Raw genomic sequence first — 27,815 nt, 5'->3', positions numbered from 1 at the left:
AAAAATAGTAAGGGGTTACCGGTTACCGGCTATTAAAGAAATTTATGAGTTCCTGAAAAAATCTATGTTTAAATTGTTTTGAAAAAAGATTCATTGGGAGAATTACTCTTTTTTTCTCTACCAGTCATATTTTTAGAAGAAATGAATGGTAGACATTTCTCATGTATTATGCGAATATTTGTTTCACTTGTAAATAATTGCAGCCAACATTGATTCAAATGTCTCTATATGATGCTTTGCCACAACATAAACAATGCAGTGTCTGGATTTTCTAAATTAGTCACATAAGGTTCCTAACTTATACACACCCATTGTGCATATGCATTTAAATGTAGAAATAGCACAAACTTTCACTTCCCATGATGTACACAAATGTATATTAATATGTTTTTCAATATTTTTATGAATTCTGTATATTGGCCTTTATTGACTGGTTTACCACCTGATTTTTCAGTTGCTACACTGTCAAATCGGCTATGTTATACGTCAAAAGCACACTCATGATGTGAAGAAAACAATATATGTACCAAATAACATGTTGCCATTTAGGGTAAAATATAACTTTTATTATATAAGAACGGTTTGTCAATCTGAACAGTTTTAGTAATTTCCCGAAAAGAAGCCTTATAACCATAAACATTTAACCAGAGGTTTTCCTGCTTGGAAGTAAAATGTTTTGTTTTTCCCTGAACATTCTGCAGAATCATATAGGAGGGTGTGGATGGGTTTTAAAGAACAGAGACTAATGTGCAGAATAAATGACGACAATAGACAAAACAATAAGAAAAATAACGTGTTAAACTATCAGAAATTCAGAAAAAATGAGAAAAATAAATAAAGAATAGAGAAAAGTGGTAAAACAAATTAGAAACGAAAAAAATGAAGGATCCTCCATCCAGACCCTTTATTTCTAAAAATAATTTGTATAGCCTATTCAGAGAAAGGGAACGTTCTAAACTTAAACAGTGTTCATACTAAATCAAAAATGGCTGGACTAATTGGTGCTTCCATAAAATATGTTTTAATAAGTTCAGGTTTTTGGCCAAATACATGTAAAATTCATTTTGTAATTAGTACATAAAATATCTATGAAATGACCCAGTATTTAGGATCGGGGCGAAATCCCCCGCATCAAATATTCCAGGTTTGCAACAACATGAACAAGAAAAAACAAAATTTATATTTGCAATAACTCCTATGTTCATTACCTTTTTCCCGATCAAATATCAAATGAAATTTGGTGTTCCCCTTTAGACACACCTGAACTCTCCGGTACACAAATTTTCAAATTTTTATCACATGTAGAGAAGTACAAATGAGCTATGGCTATATTTCATACTAACGGGGTCAATGATTTTTTGTTGTGAAATCATTTCTGCTAATGCTACGCTTGCAAATTATTTATTGAGGGTTATGTATCGATCTATTCAGCACTTGTTTTCAATTCAAATGATTAGCAGACGATATAAAATTATAACTTCACAGTATTTCCCGTTTTGTTAAAAGCCAGCTTACGCATATTTGCAGATCGTTTTCTAGTGTAAGTGTGAAAATGCTTCATATGCTACCAAAAGAAGGATCGTTTTCTATAATTTTCTATCTGTCATACAGTTTTCATGAAAAGCAGATCACGTGTTCGATTATCATGAATTGACTTGTTTTTTTTTCTCTTCTCCAACGTCAAGAATATGCTTTATGTTGTTAAAAACGGAAGTGCATTTGCAACAATGAAAATTGCAACAATAAACTTTATAAATTTGTGAAATTGCAGTTTTCTATTTTTCAACTCTTCCTAAATGTATTCAAATAAAATTGATTATTTTGATACAAAAAATGTATTGCAAAAGCTAATTACGACAATAAGCATGACTTACGATATAAATGCGCAAACACCTGCGTAAACGGCGTGGAAATTCAAACCACCCAACTACATTAACCTAAACATTGCTTGTTAAGAAATCTAATTCAGTTAACTCTCTATGTTCGAACGTCTATATAAGGTTTTAAGATAAATGTTTTTTTTTATAGATCACTTGCCTTGGCCTAGCAATAATTTTTATGAAAAATACTTATACGAAAACCTAGTGATTACAGTTGGAACTGAAATTGATATCCGTACTAGACAGAGGTTTTTCATTATTGTGGATATTATCGAAAATGAGTGTCCAACAGATGGTGAGTATATTTCAAGTGGAAGTTTAGCAGAAGGGCTAGATCTACAAGGCAGTGACGTAGATATCATGATGGTTGTGGACGGCGTCGATGTGGTACGGAATGTAAGGAATATTAAACACCAAACGAATGCTCTAGTTATGGAGACTGATTCTGATTATCCTGGGTTTAGTAGACTCAGGTTGATAGCAGAAGATGAGGAAAATATCTATATACCATCTGAATGTTTTGAAAGTACACCAGAAGGTGTATATGTATCAGTAAATGGTTTTATTGATTGGATTAAGGCATGGCAATTGCAACAGCTATATAGACACGGCCCGTGTCTATCAGACAAGGATCAGCAAATAGATTTGGCTTTTTGTTTGAAAAGTAAATATTTCCCATATCAAGCAATTCCATGGACAATCCGTCACAGATACCAATGGCCACCGGATAATGTAGTTGACAGGATTGCAAACTACGGATGTTTGATAGTACCTATAGGACCAAGGACTCTTTCAGATAGTCACTTGTTATGGAGAATATCTTTTTCTGTGGCAGAAAAGCAACTTGTTCATTCGTTTAATTTTACTCAACTCTTATGTTATGGTCTTCTAAAACTAACATTAAAGAGTATCATTAACACAAACGATGATGTCAAAGATTTACTGTGCTCTTACTTTCTGAAGACGGCTTTATTTTGGGTCTCAGAGGAAGTGGATATTAACACATTTCAATTATCTCATCTTTTTATTTGTTTTACTCACTGCATTAAAAAATTAATAGTATGGGTAAACAACTGTTACTGTCCAAACTATTTTATACCCGAGCACAACATGTTCCTAGGAAAGATCACCCCGGATAATAATGAAACACTACTACATGTACTGGATAGCATATTATTCTATGGAATTGATGGATTGATAGATAATTTATTTCCACTTGGAAGTACAAATAGTGATATTTCGTTCATTAGGTTAGACTTCCTTTTTTACAAGATTTCTGTGTTAGCGAAGAAAAGAGACATTTCAAATTGGTACAAATTACTTAAGATTACTGAATTTTTAATAAAGTCAGAGTCGTCTGCATTTATCATCGATGTTTGTAAATACCATTTTGCTAAAATAAGTCAATTTGTAGCACAACTACTTCTACCACAAACCACAAATAGTGAAAAGTACTATTTACACAAATGTCATCATCGACATTTACAAGATGGAATTAAGTCAGATGCAGTGTCGGGTTGGTTGCTATACGCATCCTTTTATTATGTCACTGGACAGTACAAGGTGACACTTAGAATAACGGATTATGTTTTATCAAGAAGTACACCTGATATGGTATATATAACTTGTTCTCACTATGATGAAAACGATATAAAAAATTACCGACAAAATGTACATAAATCACTAAACTTGAATGCCAAGATAAAGATGGCCACGGTAGACCGTACTGTGTACATGCACAATTCAAAACTAATACCAGAAGAACTACAATTGGAAGTTGAAAAAGATGGGATAAGTGTATCCCCTGTTATTATGTCTCGCTTTCTTAGACTTTTATGTTATCATCATTTAGGTGATATATTAAAAAGACAACAGGCACTACGTGATTTATATTTGACCGTAGAAAATTGCCCTTTAACAAAATTGGAAGAAATATCTCATTCAATAACAATACTTGGAGTGGGTTATGAGGTTTCAGGTGACAAGTACACAGCTTATCAATGTTATGATGAAGCTTTGCAATGTGATGATTCAATATGTCTTTCAGCACAAACAAGGAAATCAAAACTTTTTGAGGTTTAGTATAAGCTTAGTCGTTGTCGAGAAGGTCTTATAGAACCTCGCCACTTAAGGTCTGTTGTTTTCCTATTTACTTTAGTACAATATGATAAAGCCAATTCATTTCCTACTAGATTTTTGGTACGTACTATGTTTTTACACCATAGCTTTTTATAGCACAGAATGAAGGCTTATATATTTTCTGTTGCCTATTCATATACTGTTTTTATTTCTATATAAAACAACAATGTGCAATAAGTCTTGAATTTCACAAATATATGTTTCTTTGTTTTTGTTCACTTTACGTCTTTAGTGGCTAAATAACATGACAGTTTTACGATTGTGGCGTTCTCGCAACATATATGATTGGAAACGGTATATTTTATGTTAGAGTTAATGACACATATACGTTTACTACTTCAACCTGCATATATTTTGCACTTATAGTGTTGTTCGTTTACTATAAATGTTTCTGTCTTGTTGTGGTGGCGTGTAATTTATATTGAACATTAATACTGTGTTTGCAATCTACATTCTGATTTTTTTAATACCTCAGTGGTTGTTTACGCTCAAAAAGGATGCATGAACTATTCTTTACTTCTAAATGTATACCTTGTCTGAAAATCGAAGGAAAAGAAAAGAACACTTTATTAATTTTATTTGCCTTTCTAGCTGAAACCTTCATCAGGAAGGTTCAGAATCAACTTTATGAAGGCCGGGAATGTGAAGGTGCCGAGACACGTAAATAACAATCGTTAAACATATCGATATCAAAAGCGCATGTAAAAGCATATGTTGTAGAAAGACAAACAAAAAGTAAGTCAGAAATAGAAATAGAAATCATGGAAATGTGGAGCAAAAAAAAAAAAAAAAAAAAAAAAAAAACACACAAACATTCGAAAAAAAATGCATAACCCAACTTTTCATTTCTATGTTTATTTAGAAAAGATATGTATCTCATTTTAATTCAGTGGTACACTCACTATTTTAGTTTAGATTGCCTGCTTACTTTTAACGAATATATCTGTTGCTTTTTTTATCTGTTTGCAATCGTTCAAAGTAAATGCTTAATGTGTATGATTTATTATCAATTTTTATAAAAGCAAACACAACACATGTCTTTCCATAATTTTGACCAAAATGATTTTTTTAAATAATATGTTACTTTTATTTTGAATAATTTACATGAATTGACATTTATTTATCGTGTCTCAATAATTTTCTATTGGCATTTCGCCATTCATTTGTCCATAGTATATTTCTGTCAGTTTTCATAATTATACATATAAAAGGATAACGAGCTTGTCAACCACCAACAAACCGACTCCTCCTAAATGTTACAGGTCCTAAAAAAGGAAGACAAGCAATAACGCACAAACACAAGGTCTAGATTCATATAGCCTAAACTCTCATAAAATAAATGTGGTAGAGTTAAACAGTGTTTACAAGCATATAAAGGCTGTTTTGGCCTCTCAAGATAGATGTGCTGTTGTTAAGTAAAACATAAAATCATATTACAAAATATTGCTTAATACATGTATATAGTGTTGTTATAACTTTCGACTACATACATGAAATGTTGATACTGAAAAAATGAAGTTTAGTGTTCATGCTTTATCCAGAGCTTCTGCACCAAAGAAAAGGTAGGATTTTGATGTCTGAAAAGACCAATTTTTGTCTGAATTTGCCAGAATTTTTACTCGACATTCTTTCTTTGTCTGAATTATTTAAAAAAGTTCTTAACATAGTATAAATTTGTCTAATAAGTGTCTTGACAGTATTAACATTGTCTAAAAATTTCTCGACCCTTTTGTTTCATCTGATAAAAGAGGGACGAAAGATACCAGAGGGACAGTCAAACTTATAGATCGAAAACAAACTGACAACGTCATGGCCAAAAATAAAAAGACAAACAGACAAATAATAGTACAGATGACACAACATAGAAAACTAAAGACTAAGCAACACGAACCCCACCAAAAACTGGGAGTGATCTCAGGTGCTCCGGAAGGGTAAGCAGATCCTGCTCCACATGTGGCACCCGTCGAGTTGTTTATGTTATTAAGATAAGAGTCTTGATTAGTCTCGACCAATTCCTGATTGTCTGAAATTTGTCTCGATTAGTCTTGACATATTCCTGACATTCTTAATAATGTCTGAATATGTCTTGACACATTATTGACGGTCTTAAAGATGTATTGACACTATCTCAACAGTATAAATTTCGCCTGAATTGTGTATAGACATATTCCGCACTGTTTTAATAAACACTTTATTTTGCTGTTATATACTCATTTTAATTATTGCTATACTGAACTTAAAAGAATCAAGAATTTGTATAGTAAGATACCCTATTGGTGCCCCTGAGTGGGAGTACCCCAAATGACTTCCATGTAGTATAATTTTGATTTAGTTTTTATTTAACGTTTAGATTTTTTCGTTCGGGACAAAGAATTTGTTTCCATCTTGATTCAAAAACTTATTTATTTTTTTTAGAACCAGAAACTTTTTTATTCAAAATTGAGTGTTGTATTTCATAATTTTATATCAGCACTAAATATTTCAATATATTATTCCTTTCTGATTTTTTTCTCAAGAAATCATAGAACAAAATATGTTTAGATCTTAATTATGCATGTTTGTGTGAGATCCATATCCATAGAAATCATTGATGGGACCCTTTAAATATAGTTTTCTATTATTCCCGGAGTAGATAATAATTTTCGTTTAATCTTTGGGAAATTCTCCGATTTGTTTTTGTGTTAAATTATTTCACTTCATAATTTTGATGAAAAAAAACCTTTTTAGTTTTAAAAATTTTAATTAAAATGAAGATTTTCATTTGGATTTAAGGACAAACTTTTAAAATTGTAGTGGCATGGTCAGTCAACTGATAAGTTGCATGGCTGATTACAGCAAAGGATTTGTATAGTAAGATCTTACTATATACAAAATGATTACAGGTAAGCAGTAATTTTCAATATGACAGTCGCGTGTACCCTGGGTGTGTATAACTAATTTGGAATACCTGGGGAACATCCTGTCCACTTGTAATACCTAATATGCATTGCAACAGATGACATTACACAAATTTTCTTCGGTTAAATCAAGGATTTGTATATATAGTATGACTATACAAATCATTGGAAGAATTAGGATACAATAATACTTTGGTATTTATAAAAACCACATTTTGGTACAATAATTGTTTATTTACCATATTAACATTGAATATCATGCATGTGGATTGAAATATGTCTACAGTATGATTGGTTTAATCATTTAGCAATTATTTATAAGATTTAGGAATCAACATTTGTAATTATTTACAAACCACATTTAAATTGGTTTATATCAACATACCCACATTTGTATTGTTAATACTTTAAATTTCATAGCCATATTTGTATTTATAAAAATACTTAATACCCAAATGTTTAATTATTTTATATGTACATGCCCAACTTTGGTTTTTTGTTGTAATAAGTGTAACTTGAAACAACAGTATATTATTTGAAGAGATATAAAGATAAAGTTATATCATGTATATTGGTCATGATTTATAAAACTCAGTATTGTCAAGTAAATTTAGACACAATTCAAAATGTTCAGAATATGTCAAGCCATACTGAGTAAAAATAAGAATGTCGAGAATCTGTCGGGAAATTTCAAGACAGTATTCAAATGTCAAGAATTTGTCAAGAAATTTTAAGACCATATTCAGAATGCCGAGAATTTGTCGAGGAAATTTCATACAAATTTAATATAAATCAGAATTTGTCAAGAAAAAATTAAGACACAAGTCATACTTTTGGAGAATGTCGAGTAATTGTTCAAGCAAATTAAGACAAACATTGGTCTTTTCAGACTTTTTGACTTTTGTAGTGTATGCTTTTGCTTTTCGATTACATTAAATTAGCTCCGGAAAAAAAAAACGATCACCAGATACAATAGAAAAATGAGGAGCAATGAGAACTCACAACCTCGAAAGGTAAATGACCCTACAAGTGCACTGGAATAAAATATGTCAAAATTGAATTGATATACATACAATAGTATTAACGTTGTACCTAAAAGAAACTCAATATTTCAATGCTGCAAAGACTAAAAAATTCAAACCTACAAACATACAAATTACTCTAAAGAAGAGGCCAACAAAAACATGTTGAAGATAGGAAATATTAAATTTGACAATGACTTTAAAAAAAAGTTTTTGTCATTGATATTATATACCGTAAATAAAATATGCACTTTCTCAATACACAGAAAATTAAGTAATTATAAATGTAAGGGTACACAAAGTTGAAACAACACTGCAAAGTCCCTCTGTGTCCGAATCGCACATCAGGACCCACGTACATCATGAACATGATTGTTGATCAAAGTTAAAACGTCAAAACCCCGATGACGAGATGTATCAAAACAAGTCACGTCAAAAGTCATACGATAAAACAAATATACTATAACGGAAAGAAATAACGGGGAAACTAAAGTATCATGATAGAAAGGTACATTAATTCAGCACATAGAATCTATAACTTAAGACCATCTTGTATTATTTGTGTAGGAGACATTGGAAATGTATCTGTTAGGTTTTAGTATATGAACCTTTCTTTGTTAAAAAAAATATCGATAGATATGTGCAGATTTATATTAAAAAAGAAGCAAATGCCTCAAGGAAAATACTATAAAAGTAGTCTTCTATACTTTTTAGCTCACCTGGCCAAATGGGCCAAGTGAGGTTTTCTCATCGCTTGGCGTCCGTCGTCCGTCGTCGTCGTCCGTTAACTTTAACAAAAGTTTTCTCCTCTGAAACTGCTATGCCAAATTTAACAAAACTTGGCCATAATCATCATTAAGGTATCTAGTTTAAACATGTGTCCGATGACTCCGCCTGCAAAATAACACGGCCGACATGGCTATCAATAGAACAAAGGTGTAAAATGCAGTTTTTGGCTTATATCTTTCAAAATTAAGCATTTAGAGCAAATCTGACTGGGTTAAAATGTTCATGTTTATTTGTATTTGCAAACGTTTCGTTTGCAATCTCAATCCGACTGCGAACATGATAAAATGTATCTAGGCAGGTGTTGCAAAACACACAAACACTGAGAATCGTATGAACTCATAGCAACGATAGCGGGTACGTCGAAACGGTAAGCGTCTTCTGCGAATATAAACTCAGATAAAATCCCACAAATGGGAATAGGAGACAATAGGAAACATAACACATTAAACAAATATCCTGGTATCGAACTATCTTAAACTCCGAACACATGTCGATTGTAAGTTTAATCACAGACATATAGTATCAGTCAACCAATTCGAGATGGTGATTGTAAAACTCAGTAGTTCTTTCTCATAACTCTATCTGTAGGTTGCACTGTGTAAATACAGCTGTTTCTCAAACCACGCATCTTTTGGGGAGATATATAATATTCATAGATACTTAATTTTGTTTACGTACTGGTTCCCAGTTATGATAACTATGTTTCATCTCATAGATACATAACTTGTGAATGTAACAAGTAAATATATATATGCATATTGTTTATATTGAAATCGGTTGTAACCCTGAAGTCAAGGTAGGCGTAGTTAAGAAATTTAGTGTTAGTTTAAACTCTTAGAAGTTCGGGGCATATAAACGTTGAAAATATGCCGCACAGCGCTATATTTTGACCTTTGAAAAAACTAGTAGTGCATATGAACTTTCCATTCTAGGATATAATTTGTGCCAAAACTTCATAGTAAAAGTGATACAGTTTTAGCCGTAAAAGGAGTTCCTATGGGAAATCGCATTGTCGATAGGCCGCAGATAAAATGTTTAACCAGTTCCAGGGAGACAAACAACCTGATAGCCAAAGGATTGAAAAGAGCATATTGGGAACCCTATGATAACATAAGTGTCAACACATTCCTCCTACGTGTAAGGGTGGACTGGACGGAGAACCCCCTCTGTTTACACAAACCTCTGAAAACAACAGTCTCTCCGATTTTTTATATGCAAACAACCTGAATTACGTGCACTGCGGAGATGACACCTCCCTTCTGATACCAGAATTGGAGGGGATTCCTTTTGATGACAAGAGCGAACCCTGGGAAATTATTCAATACCCTCTACTATAAAGCCGGTAGGGTAGAGATATGTGCCAGAGGGGGACAGTTCCAAGTCCGTTTATTGTCTCCCTGAACCGCCAAATCAATGGGGGTCTAATAAATCCCCATTCACCGCCAAACATTATCTGCGCTCATTTATCTGGTGGGAAAACCTTAGCAACACAGTACAAATGTTTCAACAGCAGTCTGAATGCTATTTAAGAAGATACAAATACCAACTGACAGGTGGGTGCCGTCATGTCTAAATAAATTTGATTCAGAGGCTTTGATAGCTGGATACCTGAAAATGTATTGACCTTCGATCTTCATAAACGATCTTACAGCACAGTTTACTCTTTTTCTGGCTATTTCTACTAACTTTGGCCTTAATGTTCCATGCCAATAGGGCCTTGGTAAAATATCTGACCATATTATTTTAATGTCAGGTGCGAAAACCTTTATTCATAAAATTGAACATTTAATGTTCTCAATTAACTCTTTTGATTTCATAAGTACTAAATCATTTGCACCTAGATGTATACATATATAATTCGTGGCTAGCAACTTTTTAATTTCACATTCAAAAGATAAATCGAGATCTTTCCATTTCATTCCTGATTTTGTTATCCATTAAATTTGTACTCCTAGCCCATATAAATTAAGATTTTCCCCACGAGATCGGCTAGCAGCTGTTACGCCATTCCAATGGGGAATAGAAGATCCCATCATCCAGACAGTTGACTGCGCCTCATGACCTACAAACCGAAAATATTTTAAGGAGTTTGCTATAATGTTGTTTACTTCAGTTCTATATGTACATATAAAGATATTGAAAATTTGAAATTGTTTTCACCATGGAATCCTGATGTAGCGCTCTAATGCACCTGACGACCACATTCCCAATTTTTTGATAGCTTCGTCATTAATACCACGATTGCTCGCCTCTGTGGCGGCTCCAATTCTAAAAAAATGCGATTTCAAAAGGTTAGGGTTTGGAATGTTACAAAAATTTACCGACTTCCTTAGCATAGCTGACAGTTGATAACGGGTTAGCGGTGACCCGTCAAAATGCATAAATAACTGATTACGACCTGAAACCGTAGGACGTGCAGAAATTATTTCTTCAAGGTTAACACAGGGCAAATGCTCGCGTTATTTCTGTATTTATGTATCACAATGAACGTTGAATGACCTCTCTGATCCGTTTTACTTTTCTTAATGTTAATTTTTAGTTGACGATCTGACAAGACCACATCCGACAATTGCAGTGCTTCGTTTCTAGAATCAGATTTATTTTTTGTCGTAAACTCACTTACACGGAACATAGCGAAAAATGCCAAAAATAAATGAAGATTTAAATAATAAAGATTCGTAAGTAGATGTACAAATACTAGGGAGAGCGTATGAAATCTGTCGTAATACATGTAATAATGCTAATGTTATCGGGGCCCTATTGTCTCTCTGTGGGTGATTTCTGTGTAAACCTTCAAGCATTTTCGATACAACAAAATTCGTAGTAGTATCCTCTAAATTACGTGCATTGTGAGAAAAGGAAATGCCACTTATATATAATCGAACTGTAGCTGGAGATAAATGCTTCAAGGATAAGTAAGCGATGAATTGTACTAACTGTTCAACAGGAACTGGCCATACTTTTTCCAGTGTATATAGAAGTTAGAATGAAGCAAGAACAGATCTCGCTCTTGAATAGCTTTTCCATGTATTTCCGGCTAACGAAAAAAAGTCTAGCTGATTCCTCTGTTATAGAATCCATACTTGGTTCGGAATTGGAGTTGGTGTCAGAGATGCATTTGGTGCTAGGTTCCGGAAGCGGGTCCACTGGCAACGCGAAATAGCATCATCTATAATATTGACCTTACCTGGGACGTGATCTGCTTTAATTAATATCTTATTATGTAATGTTTCTAGAACTAAACGTCTGACTAAAATCATGACATCCGATGATTTTGATGATTTCTTGTTAAGAATGTGCACTGCTCCTTCGTTGTCAATATGAAACAACACCTTTTTATTTCTGAGTTCAGACCCCCACATAATGATCGATACCATCAATGGGAATAGTTCTAAAAATGTAATGTTAAACAATAAACCGCGCTTATGCCACGTTCTCGGCCATAACCCGTGAGCCCATCTACCCTTTAAATATATGCCGAAACCAAGTTTGGACCCTCCGGCACTGTCTGTGTAAAATTCGAGCGTCTCGTTATAGGTCCATAATCTATCTGGCATAAGCGTAAGACCGTTAAAATTTTTCAAAAAGGATTTCCACATCTAAAGATCAGCTTTTATGTTCGAAGTTATTCTTATTCTGTAATGTGGTTTATTCAAACCAATCGTTGAATCAATAACTCTTCTGCAAAAAGCTCTCCCCGGCGCGACAACACGACACGCAAAGTTTAATGAACCCAACAGGGATTGCATTTCCCTTGGCGTGACCTCCTTGTTTTTTAAAACAAAGGACATTTTTTGAAGTAATTCATCAAGCTTATCTGAAGGTAAGCGGAGAGTCATGTCGGAAGTGTCAATTTCTACACCCAAGAATGTAAGCCGTGTCGTGGGAGAGATCGTTTTCTCATCCGCTAAAGGAACTCCCAGATCATTGCAAATAGCCTTGAAAGTATGAAGCAGGTCACCACAATGACTGGTTCTGCACCTTCCCAAAAATAAAAAGTCGTCAAGGTAGTGTACAATGGCGCCCTCAGATTTTCTTACAGAAACAGCCCACTGTAGAAAGGAGGCAAACTTGTCAAAAAAAGCACAGCTAATTGAGGCTCCAAAAGGGAGGGCTTCATCAAAATAATTCTTGATTAATTTTGAAACCAAGAAGATCAAAATCAATCGGCGAGATAGAGAGTAATCTAAATGCCGAGATTCGTAAAGTAGGACTAGGCCAAAACTTTAAAGGACCGGCAACACGCCCTGCATCTATTTCCTTCTTTATTTTTTGAAGAAGTATATCTTGTCTCTCGACAGCGCTTTTTAAGTTTTTGGAATCTGTAGGTAAACGAGGGCCTGCGTAATGTAAAAAAAAACCAAATTTGAAACCGGACAATACATACGAGGCACTTTCTAAAAGGGGGTAATCATGTAAATATATTTCTAAATTTTCAACCTTAACTGGGGAAAAACCAAGTCGAAATGTTTCTCTCTGTGGTCCGTGTATATTTGCGTCCATTCGTTTTTCGTTTTAAAATATCAAAAACAAAAACAAAACACGAAAGTGTTTTCATTTTTAGTATTTGATTTCTTAAAAACCAAAATGAAAAAAAGTGTTTTCGTTTTTCATTTTTGATTTTAAGAAAACCAAAACAGAAAACGGAAGTGTTTTCAGTTTTCGTTTTTGATTTTTCAAAAACCAAAATGAATATCAAAAGTGAATTAGTTTTTCGTTTTTGATTTCACTAAAGAAGAAAACAATCGACATTTATATTCCATTTCTGCACTTTGCTCTATTTAATTCTCGTTTTACGTTATACAATGTTTTCCTTTCCTTTTTGATAGCCATTGATATTAATAGCACGGTGTATTTACAACTGAATGTAGACAGAATAGACCGCATGACTTATGATTTGAACGAAGGTGATTAATGAATCAAAGACTTTCAAATTTCCTTGTTTTTATATATAATAAAATATAAAATCATTATATTGAAATATTAAATGAATCACAAATGTAAATAATACAATGAAATATTATATAAAGATGGTAAAAATACGATTGATTTACAACATCACATTAACAAGGGAGGTTACTACTTATCTGATAAGAAAACTAGCCCTGTCGTTAAAGTATGCACAGCGGTTATCAGATCAATAGTATTCAAATCGGAGAAAATGCCGACGAATGGAAAACACTTTATCAATCTGAACAATAAGGATGCATGATCTTTACTTTTTCAGTTCTGAAAGGTTAGTAATCTAAGATGATTAGAACTGATGACCTAGGTCCATCTGTCAGTTTTAGTACTATTACACGAACATTCAGGACAATAATCTGTTTTTTTTTATTATTAAGATCGTTTGATTATAAAAACAAATTTCCAAAAGTTTACAAATCAAAATGGGGAATAGCATTCATTCATTTTGCCATTTGGGGCCTATTCGTGATAACTTTCACTCATTTGTGAGGGCTATATGGTGACATATACTAGAGGGTGTGGAAGGGGGGTTACGGAATAGAGAATAATGGGCAAAAATATAAAGAATAGAGAAAATGAACCAAAAAATAAAGAAAAGAGAATAATGCAGTGTTAGAATATAAAGAATAGAGAATAGTTGGCAAAAAGTATAATGATTAGAGAAAAATGACCTAAAACATTAAAGAATACAGAAATGAATGACCCCAATCCAGACCCCCATACTAGTAGTTAGTTGCCTATACCAACGTTTTTTTGTCTCCAGTAGATTGTTATTGGTAATCACACGTTTTCTCTTTACCTTTATGACTATCATTTAAAACGTGAGCTTCAATTATTTGTCAGCATATGGTTACTTAACTTCTTTGCTTCCTGCAGGTGAAAAATGTAAAAAAAATAATAATTTATTGCGTCCAAAGCACTTTTCTGGTTTTGTCTTTATCAGGAGGGTTAGGCGGGGGTAACAACAGTACGATAGCGTCACTCTTCTTTCATTTGCTTGTGCCTGTTTTTTTTTTATTTACACCAGGTTATACTTTTCATTTTCAAAACCTGTCTATCCCCCACTCCTCCCTTGTGTAAAAAAATATAATTTAATTAATGGTGGCCATATCATATTTTATGTATATGGCATACAGCTACATTTACCGAAGACAACAACAGAATCACGGGTGTCATTCGATATATCGAGAAAAAAGATCGTGAAAGAATGCCTTACGGTGGTCAAGTATTACGATTGGATCGTGAAAGCTCTGATATAGTAACGTGAATTCAATCTTATCGAGAAGACATATGCAAGGTCAATAACTAATCTAAAATAATGAATTATATGGACCAATTTACAAAAAAATAAAATTGTCTGTCAAAATGGTTCAACATAATGATCAGTATCTGAGGAAAATCAAGGTTTAAAAGTAAACCCGTTCTAACAAAACTACAAAAGGCAGATTGCTCCTCGATATTCCAATGACATTAAATATGTAAACAAACTAAATATTTTAACAATTCGAATGACTAAACAACTTTTCTTTGAAAAATGTTATTCCATTTTAATGATTCAAATGGTTCTTACATTTATTTAGTGTTAAATGCCTAAAGACTTTGAGGAAATTGGGAATCCGGTGAAATACCTTTGCAATTATTTACGATGCATCTCTATGAAATATCCCCTGACTTAAGTGTTCTGTCTATACGGAAAGTAAGGAAAGGCTGTGTGCAAACGTAAACAGAAATTAATCCCCAAATGCGCACAAATCTAATGCGACCCCAGAAACGTATACTATATTCTTTATGATATGTCTGGTTTACCCGAATATTTTTTTCTGAATTTCTCGTTTGTTCGGATGAACTTTCAAAGAATATGTGAACATCTTCCCATGACTTTGGTAGATTTTCCAAAAATTACAGGTATACAACTATTATAGGTAAAAAGCGCAAATGTCTTGTCTATTTTGTTCAGGTGTATCAAAGTTAAAAGCGCAAATGTCCTTTAACAAAACCTATTTAATGTAAGATTATATTTGTACAAGTGGTCATTAAGGGCAATAAACCATAAGAGTAATCTAGCATGAATCTTTTTCTCATAACCATGACCTCGTGAATAAATTTTTTTTACTACACAAATTGAGATTCTACTTTGACAACCTTTTAAAACTCGCCAAAGATGTTGCTGAAATTAGTTCAGTTGACAAGCTCTTCAAGTCTCTAATCGTAGCTAGAAGAAAAGAATTATAGTACACTACTATTCTTGACCTGATAGGTATCAAGTTGTCATGTCGTCTAAAGTTATAGTACAGCATATTTTATTTATCTTATTGCACAGTATTATTGAGAAAGTTGAATCATTTTGTCAGACATAATTTTGTTTCCCCACTTTTAAAATATAACAGATTTTTCACAGATTTTGAAGTAGAATTTCAAGTAATTACATTCACGATCCTATACCAGATCTTTTACGATCCGATCGCAATGCTTGACTACCGTAAGGTATTCTTTCACGATAATTTCTATCAATATACCGATAGACAGCCGTGAGAATTAAAGGCTCCTGACTTCAAACAGGCCAATATATTCGAGTGATTCTCCCCAACTCGTACCTGGGTGGTGTAAAAATCAGTTCATAAGAACACAGTTGTCTTTCACTTGAAACCACGTAAAACAATGGTGAATAGTTGCTTCGGTATAAATGATCGAGAAAATAAGAAGGCAAAAAACAAAACAAATATTAAAATTAAGACAGTATTCATACAATAACTACAACTTGGATACAGTCATTGATTGATTGTTTGATTGATTGAAAAGGGATTTTCTCATGTTACTCCGAACGAAAGTCATGACCATTTGAGAATTGTTTGTTTGTTGTTGTTATCATAATAATTATTTGTATTGCCGCTTAAAAATTGCCTTTGTATTAAATTAATTAATAAACTTCTTGGAACTCTACAATCGCCGTCTGATTACAATTCGACCCGCAAGAATATATATAATAATATGCAAATTTATTTGGCCTTCAATGCCTAAACTTTTTTAATGTTGGATCCTATGGGAAAGCACATTGACATAATTTTCTAAACGTTTTTTTGGAACCCAATGACATTACATAGTGTTGAAACCTGTATGAAATACGGAGGGTATGGGAACTTCGGTCTGTTCAAACCAAAGATTTTAAAATTGGTTTTTTTGCTGCTTCTCTTCAAGCACGTGGCATTAATAAGTAAAATCAGAGACTGGTCGGCTCGGAGTCCAAATAATGAATCCGTCTCAGTGTGTCGGTCTAATACAAAGCAGGTTAATGATTCATATTAAAATAACACGTTATCGAATATGCATTTAATTTGCCACTGGACATTTAAAAACCAACCATTGTTACCACCGCAGGCACAACCTTGCATAAAAGAGTGATTTTGCGGTTGTATAATGGTAAGACGTTTGTCGTCGTCTCCCGAAGACATTTGGTTTCCAAATAATAACTTGAGTATACATGTAAGTGTATGGATCTTTATGAAATTGTACCACAAGGTTTTGTACCACATAAGGAAGGTTGGAATTGATTTTGAGGGTAATTGTCCCATCTTTGTAGAAATTAAGTACCAATAACAAGCGGTTTTCTTGTTTCATGGCAATAACTTAATCATAAGTGTATGAATCTCTATGAATTTGTACCACATGGTGCCGTACCTCATGAGGAATGTTGTGACTGATTTTAGGGTTATGACCCAAAACGTTCAAGAATTACTGACAAAAAAAACTAGGATTTTCTGGTTTCTGAACAATTACTTAAGTATAAGTCTAAAATGAATCGTTAAAAGGAAAAGGGCCCAAAACAATACTTTTATTATACTTTGTATACTTGCTCATTTCTTGACCAATTTCAATGGGGTTCAATTCAAAGTCTTTTAAATTCTTGGGTTTTTTATATGCATAATCTAACCGTGTATTTATTGATTCTTGTTTTTGGGGTACGTTTTGAATTTGGTTCACATGAAGGTCCAAAGGGTCCAACATTAAACTTTGCTTGATTTAAAAAAAAAGAGATTATTAAGGTTCTTTGCTATGATGAATCTAATCGTGTATTTTGATTTTTGATTTTGGGCCCGGTTTTCAAATTGGCCCACATTAAGGTCCAACACGTTTATCAGCCATGATCAATTTTAGTTTGATTTTAACAAAAACTGAGTTCAAGGGGTCTTTTAATTGCTTAATCTACACATGTATTTGTATGTTGGGTATTGGATCATGATAGGTAAATATCCAATTTCATTTTTTAAGTTCTTAGACCACATTCATTCTGTGTCAGAAACCTATGATATGTCAAATATTTGATCGCAATAAAAATTCAGAGTTGTATTGCACAATTAATAGAAAGTGTAAGTAGATTCACAGTTAAAAATAGATACCGCATTAAATTTTAATTTTGTATAAGAAATTATATATAAGTATAGTTTGATATTCTCTATTCAATATTAGATCTTTTTAAAAAATAATTAACTAAGTTTTATGGATTTGTTTTTAAAGATATTGTATTAATGATGAATGCTATTTTGTGAATTGTCTTTTTTTCATTTCCTTTGTAAAGATTTTTGAGAACTTATTGGTAGTTTTTTTTATATTCTATATAAATTAATTTTCAGAATGCTATATATATATATATATATATATAATTTTTTTATGAAGCTAACCCCTTGACAAACTTAGCTGTTATTGTCCATTGATAAATACTAGTAGATTAAATTCTTGGTACTGAATCTAACCTTGTACAAATGTATTTTGATTTTGGATATAAGACCACATTCTGTTTGTGTCTGTCTGAAGTCAGGAGCCTGTAGTACAGTGGTTGTCGTTAGTTCTTGTCTGTCATGTTTGTATTTCGTTAATTGTTTTGTTAAAAATTAGGCCGTTAGTTTTCTCAACCGAATTGTTTCACTTTTTTCATGTTGGGGCTTTTTATAGCCTACTATATGGTATGGGTTTTTCTTACTGTTGAAGGCCTTGTGGTTACCTTTAATTGGTTATATCAACTTTATTTGAACCTTGGTGGATATTTGTCTCATTTGCAATTATATCAAATCAAATCAAATCAAATCAAATCAACTATTTTATTATTCCAATCCGTGTCCCACAGGGGGGGGGGGGGGCATTAACAGTCAACAATTTTGATAATATAAGCAACAAACTTGAGGCATTGTACAGTATATAACGTGACAGATATTATAATAGACAAATGAAAATAGCATTAATAACAAAACAAAGAATACATTAAAAGTACTCTTGAGTATTTTTCCCCCTTCCTTCCTTATTACTATCATTATTTCTATGTTCAGCAGTGCATCAATAAAAAATATAAATAAAAGAAAAATTAAAAATTAAAGAAAAAAAATGATAATAAAGTTTGAACATACTTAAATTATTATCTATGAAGATGGAAAATTTGTTCATCTGCAGGATACACCAAGGGACGGTGCTCTATGATATATTGTTGGTTGCGATAGGCAATAACAGCAATCCTCCCCGTGTCAGAAGCAGATGAACAAAATAAATAGAGAAACTGAATCCAGTCAATTAACACATATTTTTTTTATAAATAACAGCAATTGCTTATAATGCGAAACATTTCATATAAATCTGCTATTTGCAGTTTTTAACCAGGAATTTACACAACTCTTTTAATACAGTCGAGTTCTCACAAGACAGCAGCCATAGCAATTTCTCTTGGGAATTTAAGTTAATGAAATTGGGACATGATTCCGAAATAATGTGATATAAATGGTGTCTGTCTTCGTTATATTTTGTGCAATAAAAGATCTTCAATATTACATGAGTTACACTGTTGACATAGTCTAAGATGTGGAGGCCATGAGTACCCTGTTATCGTCCTATTTCAATCTGCAAATGGTGAGATGACACTCTAAATTTGTTAATGATTTCCCAAGCTCAAATTGTTCATGATATTTAGATACTTTTCAAACCATAATTATTCTTAAATTTTACACAAGTGCGGAGCTTCCCTTCTGAATTCTCGGTCAGTTGATCCTTCCAAATTTTTATACACGTCTTTTTCAATATTTTCCTGATGGTATTTTTAAATATTTTCCCCTTAATTTAAGTTTGCAAACCCAGAAAAAGTTTTTAAAATTTGTTGGAAAGAGCCATACCATGACGATTTATGCTGACAGAATAAAGTTTTTGAATGCTGGTATGCATCTTGTAATAAAGGAAATGAGTCTAAATTTTCTAGTCTAAGTCAATAATTCAAAATAGATTTGACTAAGATTTAAATTTTGATAAAAAGGGATTAAATTTGCTCCATAATTCACTTCCTTATACCTCATTGCCTTATTTTATAAAAGTCCAATTTCAAATTTTTCAGGTCTTTGACCACATTTATTCTGTGTCAAAATATTTAATCAAAATGAAATTCAGAGTTGTCTCAAGCTTGAATTAAGTGTCCATACTTGCCTCAACTATTCATAGTTCGACATCTACGGTCGTATCATTCTGCGCCCCGCTGAGCATTTTATTTATATTTGCAATTCATTTGGATATGTTATTTAACTGCAAAACCACTAAGGGACATTGGTGCATGGCAAAGTGGACGTTAGACGCACATTGTATACATACTAGTATAATTTGATTAAAATACCTAGTACCTGATGAAGAGGGGTTAATATACATTGTAATTTTACTTCAGACAGCACCAAAGGAACATGTCATGCATAATTTACTTTTGAAAAGAACGCTGCAGAAAAAAATTACATATTTGTTTTTCGTTCATTTTTTGTACATAAATTAGGCCGTTAGTTTTCTCGTTTGAATTGTTTTACTTTTGTCATTTCGAGGCCTTTTTGTAGCTGAATATGCGGTATGGGATTTGCTCATTGTTGAAGGCCGTACGCTGACCTATAGTTGTTAATTTCCGTGTCATTTGGTCTCTTGTGGAGAGTTGTCTCATTTGCAATCATACCACATCTTCTTTTTTATATCTAAAAAGCTAATACATGCAGAATGTCCACCGTCATGTAGCTAAATATGGTTTGTTACGTTTAATGAAAAGACTTCACAACCAACTATACTAGTATTTCATCTGTAATGCTAATAGCACACTTAAACTCTGAATCTTGTACAGAAATGAACCCCAATAAAGCATATGCATTATTTATAAAGTTTCTTTCATTTTCTCACAATGACTCTATACGTCCATGATAGAAAGAAAGGATATAGGGTATCCATACATGACACAAAATCTGAACATGAACTGCAAAAAAAAAACACTATTCTTATTCTTAACTTTAGCTAAACTAGTTAAAAAACAACAGTTTTACCATTTTTATTGTCGTTCCTTTACTCCATTTTAAATTAACTTATATAATTTGTATACATATTAAGCTAAGACGAGGACCATATTCGCTTCCGTATATATTTGCTGTCGCTATGTTCTTAACACGTATCTACTGTACAAAAAGAACGCATTAAATAATTGTAAATAATTTTGAAAAAGGAAGACTAATGGCCAATTTTCCACTGAATTTTATTCACATCATGGCCGTTTTTAACTTAAAAAAAAATCTTATCCTCTAAAACTACTTGGCCAAATTTAAACTAACTTGGCCACACTATGTCTGATGACCCGGCCTGCAAGCCAACATGGCCGCCATGGCTAGAATAGAACATACGGTAAAAATGCAAGTTTTGTCTATGTTTTGACATGAGCAAAAATGTTCAGAATGTTGAGCTCTAATGTCCATACATGTCAAAATTGTCAGACGACTTCTAAAAGGAGTTATTGCCCTTAAATGACAAATTTTACTATTTTTTTTTCATTTTTTCCTATTATCTTGAAAACTATAATATATACAGAAAAACATTAAAATGCAAAAATGATAAGCAAGTCAAGTTCTACAAATAAGTTCAATTGTCGAAATCGTCAGCCGACTACTTATTAAAGTTATTGCCCTTGGATGATAACTTTTACCATTTATTTAATTTTTTTGCGTTTTTGCCTTACAAATGTATATCTTAAAAATTATAATAGATAGATAGAAAATTTAGTAAGCAAAAATGATCATCTACAATTAAAACAATATTAAGGAAATCGTCCGACGTCTCCTTGGAATTATTGCCCTTTAATGACGATTTTTATCATGTTTTGCTTTACATGATAAAAATTAAAATAGATAAATAGAAACTTTAAATCACAAAAATGACCGATAAGGCAATATCTATACTAACAAGTCACTTTCATACCCTCTTTTGTGTTTTGCGCAAAAACTAGAGAAGATAGATAGAAACTAAGCAGACCAAAGGATCTGCAATACAAGATTAACAAAACAGAGATGTTTGTCATGCATTATATTCTCGTCTTCTATGTATGTTCTTTGTTGAATATGCACATTATATAGACCAAGGTGAGCGACACCGGCTCTTGAGAGCCTCTATTAAAAAGTATACCAATCTTTAACTAAACTCTAAGTACACGTATCACAACCCAATGTATGTTCTCTAATTAAGGTTCTAACAGTTTAATGGGTAATTTTAAACAGACTTACAAACTTATAAACGCCTAAAGAGTCTGCAGATAGTCTAAACCTGAAAATTTTGGAAAGATTTTGGCAACGTTTAAGTATTTATCGTGAAACTGAATAAACAAAAATAAAATATTTAACCAAACCACAACTCTATAAAATAGATATAAACATTTACAAAAAGTCTATCAATCTTAAAGTTTACTTAGATTCATAGTACCACATCCCACATCTCTTTAGGGTTCAGATTGATGAAATTTGTCCATTCGTCGGCATTATCTCCGATTTAAATACTATTGATCTGATAACCGCTGTGCATACTTTAACGACAGGGCTAGTTTTCTTATCAGATAAGTAGTAACCTCCCTTGTGATGTTGTAAATCAATCGTATGTTTACCATCTTTATATAATATTTCATTGTATTATTTACGTTTGTGATTCATTTAATATTTAAATATAATAATTTTATATTTTGTTATAGATAAAAACAAGGAAATTTGAAAGTCTTTGATTCATTAATCACCTTCGTTCAAATAATAAGTCATGCGGTCTATTTTGTCTACATTCAGTTGTAAATTCACCGGCTGTCAATGGCTATCAAATAACGTAAAACGAGAATTAAACAGAGCAAAATGTAGAAATTGAATGCTAATGTCGATTGTTTTCTTGTTTAGAGAAATCTAAAACGAAAAACAAAAACACTTTTAATATTCATTTTGGTTTTTGAAAAATCATAAACGAAAAATGAAAACACTTCCGTTTTCCATTTTGGTTTTCTTAAAATCAAAAATGAAAAACGAAAACATTTTTGTTTTTCATTTTGGTTTTTAAAAAATCAAAAACAAAAATGAAAACACTTTCGTTTTTTGTTTTTTGTTTTTAATATTTCAAAACGAAAAACAAATGGACGCAAATATACACGGACCCTCTGTTTTGACATTTTAATGTTTCTTACAAAAGTAAGCTGTATGTTGACCTCCGCATGCTGAGCATCCATGTTTGAATCTGCAAGGGTTAAAATAACATCGCTACCATTTTGTGTTGTATGCATTGCATGTTCTTGGTGGCTGAAAATTGGGCTGGCCTTATGACTGACTAAAGGAATGAAGGGGCTCACTTTGAGAACTAAAACCTACTGTACTTTCATTACGTTGACCTTGATCTCTCATAGCTGTTGTTATATAAAATGACCATAAGTCTTGGTGTATGACAGCTCAAGATGACTGAGGTCTTTGTGCTTTTCGGAGTCTGAATTGCTCATCGTATGTTCCCCAACCGTGTGATTTTCTTGCTGCAAAACGAATATCTCTCATGTACTTAAGCAGTTCCTGTGCCAAAGAACTCTGTTTCTCTAGCAAAATACTCAAAATACGAAAGATGGACATTTTTTCCAATGCAGGTTTGAATAGATAAAGATTTTATGGTTTGTCGAATGTATTCTAAGTCGGAAAATGATATAAATTGATCAAGAAGCTGGAAATATTTGGGATTTTAATATGTGCATATTTGTTTCTACAGCGAATTTGTAGATATTGTAAACTTTGTAATTTTTCTTCTGTTGCTAATGTAAACAAGTTCATGATGGCGGATCCAGCTGTGGTGTATGTTCATGGAGCATGCACAAACAATGGTCAAACAAGCGCAAAAGGAGGCTGTGGTGTATTTTGGGGACAATTTCATCCGTTGAATGTAAGAGAATATTTGGAAGGAAGTAAACAATCAAATAACTGTGCTGAACTATCAGCCGCAATCATTGCATTAACGCAAGCACAAAAGTTGAGATTTACGGATGTGGAGATGTATACAGATAGTAAATATGTAAAGGATGGAATTACAAAGTGGATCGGACAATGGAAAGAAAATTCATGGAAAACAGGTCGAGGAAGCGGAACAGTGTTAAATAAAGAACTATGGATGTTGTTGGATAAATTGCAGAGTAACATTAAAGTTTATTGGAAATGGGTGGTGGGTCATTATAATTTGGAAGGGAACATAGAAGCGGATTCACTAGCAAAGGCAGGAATTAGTAAAAATTCATCTTATTGGCAATGTATGGCCGCAATAGATAAAATTGCTGAGGTTTGTGTAAATGAAATCAAACAAATTGATGAGTTTAATAGTATAGAAGTTGAAGTTTTAGCAGATGATAAAGCAAAATCCCATTGTTCATTATGTAAAGATTCTGTGGATGAGATCGGAATACTGTGTGTACATTGTAAAGGTTGGTATCAGTATATGTGTACTTTATTATCACCTTATCAGTTGTATTTGTTTGTTAATTCGCAAAGAAAATTTACGTGTGAAAAGTGTTCTGGAGTTACAAATTCGTTTATTGTAAAAAATAAGCTTGATCAAATAATTGTTCACAAATTGGAATTCAGTGTGAGCTTGCACACGAAGAAGGAATAAAAAGTAAACCAGTTTCATCTAAAAAATATGGAAAACAAATTTGTAAAAATACGCTTCACTCAAAAGAACTAAGTACCAAAACACCGAGGGAATCGGAAAATGATAGTATCAACGTAGAAGAGTCCCGCTTCGAAAAACAAATGTTATCTATGCAATTAAAATTCGTAGATACTTTAGATAAGATTACCGAAGCACACGATAAAAGAAATCAATTAGAACAGAAATTTGAATCAGTATTAACACAAAAAGAAAACTTAGAGAAAAAAGTTAAGAGCCATGGAAGCTAAATTTGAGGGGAAATCTCTATGTAATTATGTACAAATTTCGAGCAAGAGGTTAATAAATGTAGACAAGAGAAAGACAGTTTACAAAGTAAATATGCAGATTTATTTTTAGAAAGAGGAGTAGAAGGAGTTAAGTATAAAACTGAAATTAAAATTGCAAAACAAAAGATAGATTGCAGTAACAGTGAGATCAAAGTTTTGTCAAATCAAATAAATCAGTACGAAGAAAGGTTACATTGTAAAGATATATCCTTATTAGAGATGGAACATAAAGTGTGTGAACAAAGAAATGAAATTATTAAGTTACACGAGGATTGTTCTTTATTGAAAACACAAGTGATTAATAAGTCAGACACAAAACAAAGCAATTTACTAGCCGTTTGTAAAAGTACAAACACCGAGAGTAACTTACACCAAGTTGATGTCGCATCGAAAAATAATGTATCAAACTCCACACCAGTGGTTGTAAATAATTGAAAACAGAATAATCTGCAATCTCCAGGACACTTCAATAAAGGGAGGGAAAAGAGAAAAGAAATACTTATGATAGGAACCTCAAACACAAAATATATAAGTGCGAAGTATTTGTCGTTTGGAAGTGCAAATGTCAACAAGATTATCAAATACAAAATACAGGAGTGCATGGAATATATAGGTACCATTGACGATCCGAATGTCAATTATGATGCAATCATTTTACACATTTTGGGAAATGACATTGAACAAAAAAACACCAGAAGAATGTATTGCAAATTTTCAAACTTTGATAGATCAGATAAGAAAGAAAAAAATAAGCAAGAAACTTATCATTTCACTTGGACTGCCTAAAAAAGATGGGATAAAAAATAGAAATGTAGAAAAACTGAATATCATGATAAAAGAAAAATTTGGTGATGCCAGTGATATTTTCCTGTGTGACAATAGTAACTTGTCATTTCGTGGTCAACCAGCAAGCGGCATATTAGTAAATGATGGTATACATTTACCTAAAAAAGGAACATATATACTGTCAGAAAATCTTAAGCAGGCAATTAGTCATAATTTGGATCTTCGTGGTGACACACTGGAGATGGCAGGAAATATTGGTGTTCAAAATCAGAATTGGTATACATCCGGAGGCCGTAATGTCGGAGCAATCAAACCATGGTGGTGAAAAATTCAATAAATATAGGCTATTGGAATGTAAACAAACTTATTTCAAAACAATATAACAAACTAAATGATAATTTGTTTTTAAACTCTACAGAAAAGTGTGATATTGTTGGATTGTCTGAAACTAAATGTGATTTGTCAGGGATAGAACTGGATAACTACATTGTTAGTCATTTTAACAGGGTACAAAACCCAAAACAAAAGCAAGTATATGGTGGTTTAGCAATTTTAATCAACAAAAATGTAAGAAAGGGTGTAACATTCCTTAAAAATACATGCTCAGAGTACCAATGGCTGATATTGGATAAACATTTTTTTTGGTTTTGAAGACAATATATTTTTATGTTTTGCTTACATACCCCCCATTAATTCTTCTTTTTTGAAAGATAAAAAATTGGATATTTTGACTAATCTTTCTGATGAAATAGCAACTTATCAAGATAAAGGTCAAGTTATGATTTTATGGGATTTTAATGCAAGGACAGGCAATCTTGAAGATTTTACAAGTAACAACGATGACGATTATAATGATTATGTTCGTGTTCCTGAGGAGTATAAATCGGATAAAATGAAGCAGTCACGATTGAGTAACGATAATAAGTCATGTTCCCGAGGTAAAGAACTATTGGATATGTGTATTTCAAGTCGAATTCGTATACTGAATATTAGAACATTTGGTGATTACCAAGGTAAATTTACATCTTACCAATATAATGGTAATAGTGTAATTGACTATTGTTTGGTATCAGAGGATTTTATAGAAAATGTTTTGTATTTTCATGTTCATGATACAATACTTAGATTGTCAGATCATGCTTAAGTTTCTGTAAGATTATTGGTTTCAGTTCAAGTAAATTGTTTAAAAGAGAATTTGGATAATTTCCCTCTGAAATTCAAATGAGGAACTATATCTCCAGAATTATTTTTAAATGCTCTTAAGTCTGATGAGAAAGTCAAAGTGAAGTGGACGCTGCATTACATTCGTTACATGATATTTTTAAAATGGCAGCAAATAAATCATTAAAAAGGAAAACAAAATCCAGACGTAACGGCATTAAGTCTAAGCCGTGGTTTGATAAAGGGTTGAGTACTATACGTAAAGAATTAGATCATAAAAGTCAATTGCTAGCAAAATATCCAAAAGATCCAATTATACGAAGAAATTTCTTTAAATTTCTTAAATTATATGGTACAAAATGTAAGTTACAGTATAGACAATATAAGTTGGATATTATTCAAAAGTTGGATAATTTATTCGAAAAAAATCCATCAAAATATTGGGAACTTTTAAACAAATTAAAATATGAAGATGAAAATAAATTGTCAAGTCATAGTACAATTTCAGCTGATGAGTGGTTTAAACATTTTCAAGAATTAAATACAGTCTCTTCAAAATATCAATCAAAAATACTAGAATTTAAGAATATGCTTTGTACACTTGAACAAAGAAAGACTTTTTCTGAGTTAGATTATAAAATTACAGAGAAAGAAGTGACAAAGTCAATACATGCATTAAAAATGGTAAATCTACTGGATTAGATTGCATTTCAAACGAAATGCCCAAATGTAGTGAGTTAATTTTGCTTCCATGTTATGTTAAACTATTTAATAGTATATTGTGCACTGGTTTTTATCCAAAACATTGGAAAACATGGTATATTATACCAATATTTAAATCAGGTTCAAAATATGATCCTTCTGATTATAGAGGTATTGCTATTATAAGTTGTATTGGAAAATTGATTAATTCCATTCTTAGTA

The 27,815-nt window shown here is 32.3% G+C and overlaps 2 protein-coding genes across 3 annotated transcripts in view; both read left to right on the top strand.

Moving 5' to 3' along the window:
• Positions 1 to 27,815, top strand: part of LOC127723767 (uncharacterized) — a 285,079-nt gene that overhangs the window by 43,672 nt on the left and 213,592 nt on the right. The gene's annotated exons all lie outside the window — the stretch shown is intronic.
• Positions 2,313 to 4,091, top strand: LOC127723958 (uncharacterized). The gene has a single exon (XM_052230674.1). It carries the CDS (start codon positions 2,313 to 2,315, stop codon positions 3,960 to 3,962), a length of 1,650 nt encoding a protein of 549 aa, XP_052086634.1. The 3' UTR covers positions 3,963 to 4,091.

The sequence above is a fragment of the Mytilus californianus genome, unplaced genomic scaffold, assembly GCF_021869535.1.
Source record: "Mytilus californianus isolate M0D057914Y unplaced genomic scaffold, xbMytCali1.0.p SCAF_13, whole genome shotgun sequence".
Taxonomy (NCBI): domain Eukaryota; kingdom Metazoa; phylum Mollusca; class Bivalvia; order Mytilida; family Mytilidae; genus Mytilus; species Mytilus californianus.
Note: the sequence above shows the minus strand (reverse complement) of the source record. Positions and strands in the feature narration are given on the sequence as shown.

Coding starts and splice junctions, on each gene's coding strand:
- LOC127723958 (XM_052230674.1), top strand. CDS start 2,313: ATGGAGACTGATTCTGATTATCCTGGGTTTAGTAGACTCAGGTTGATA.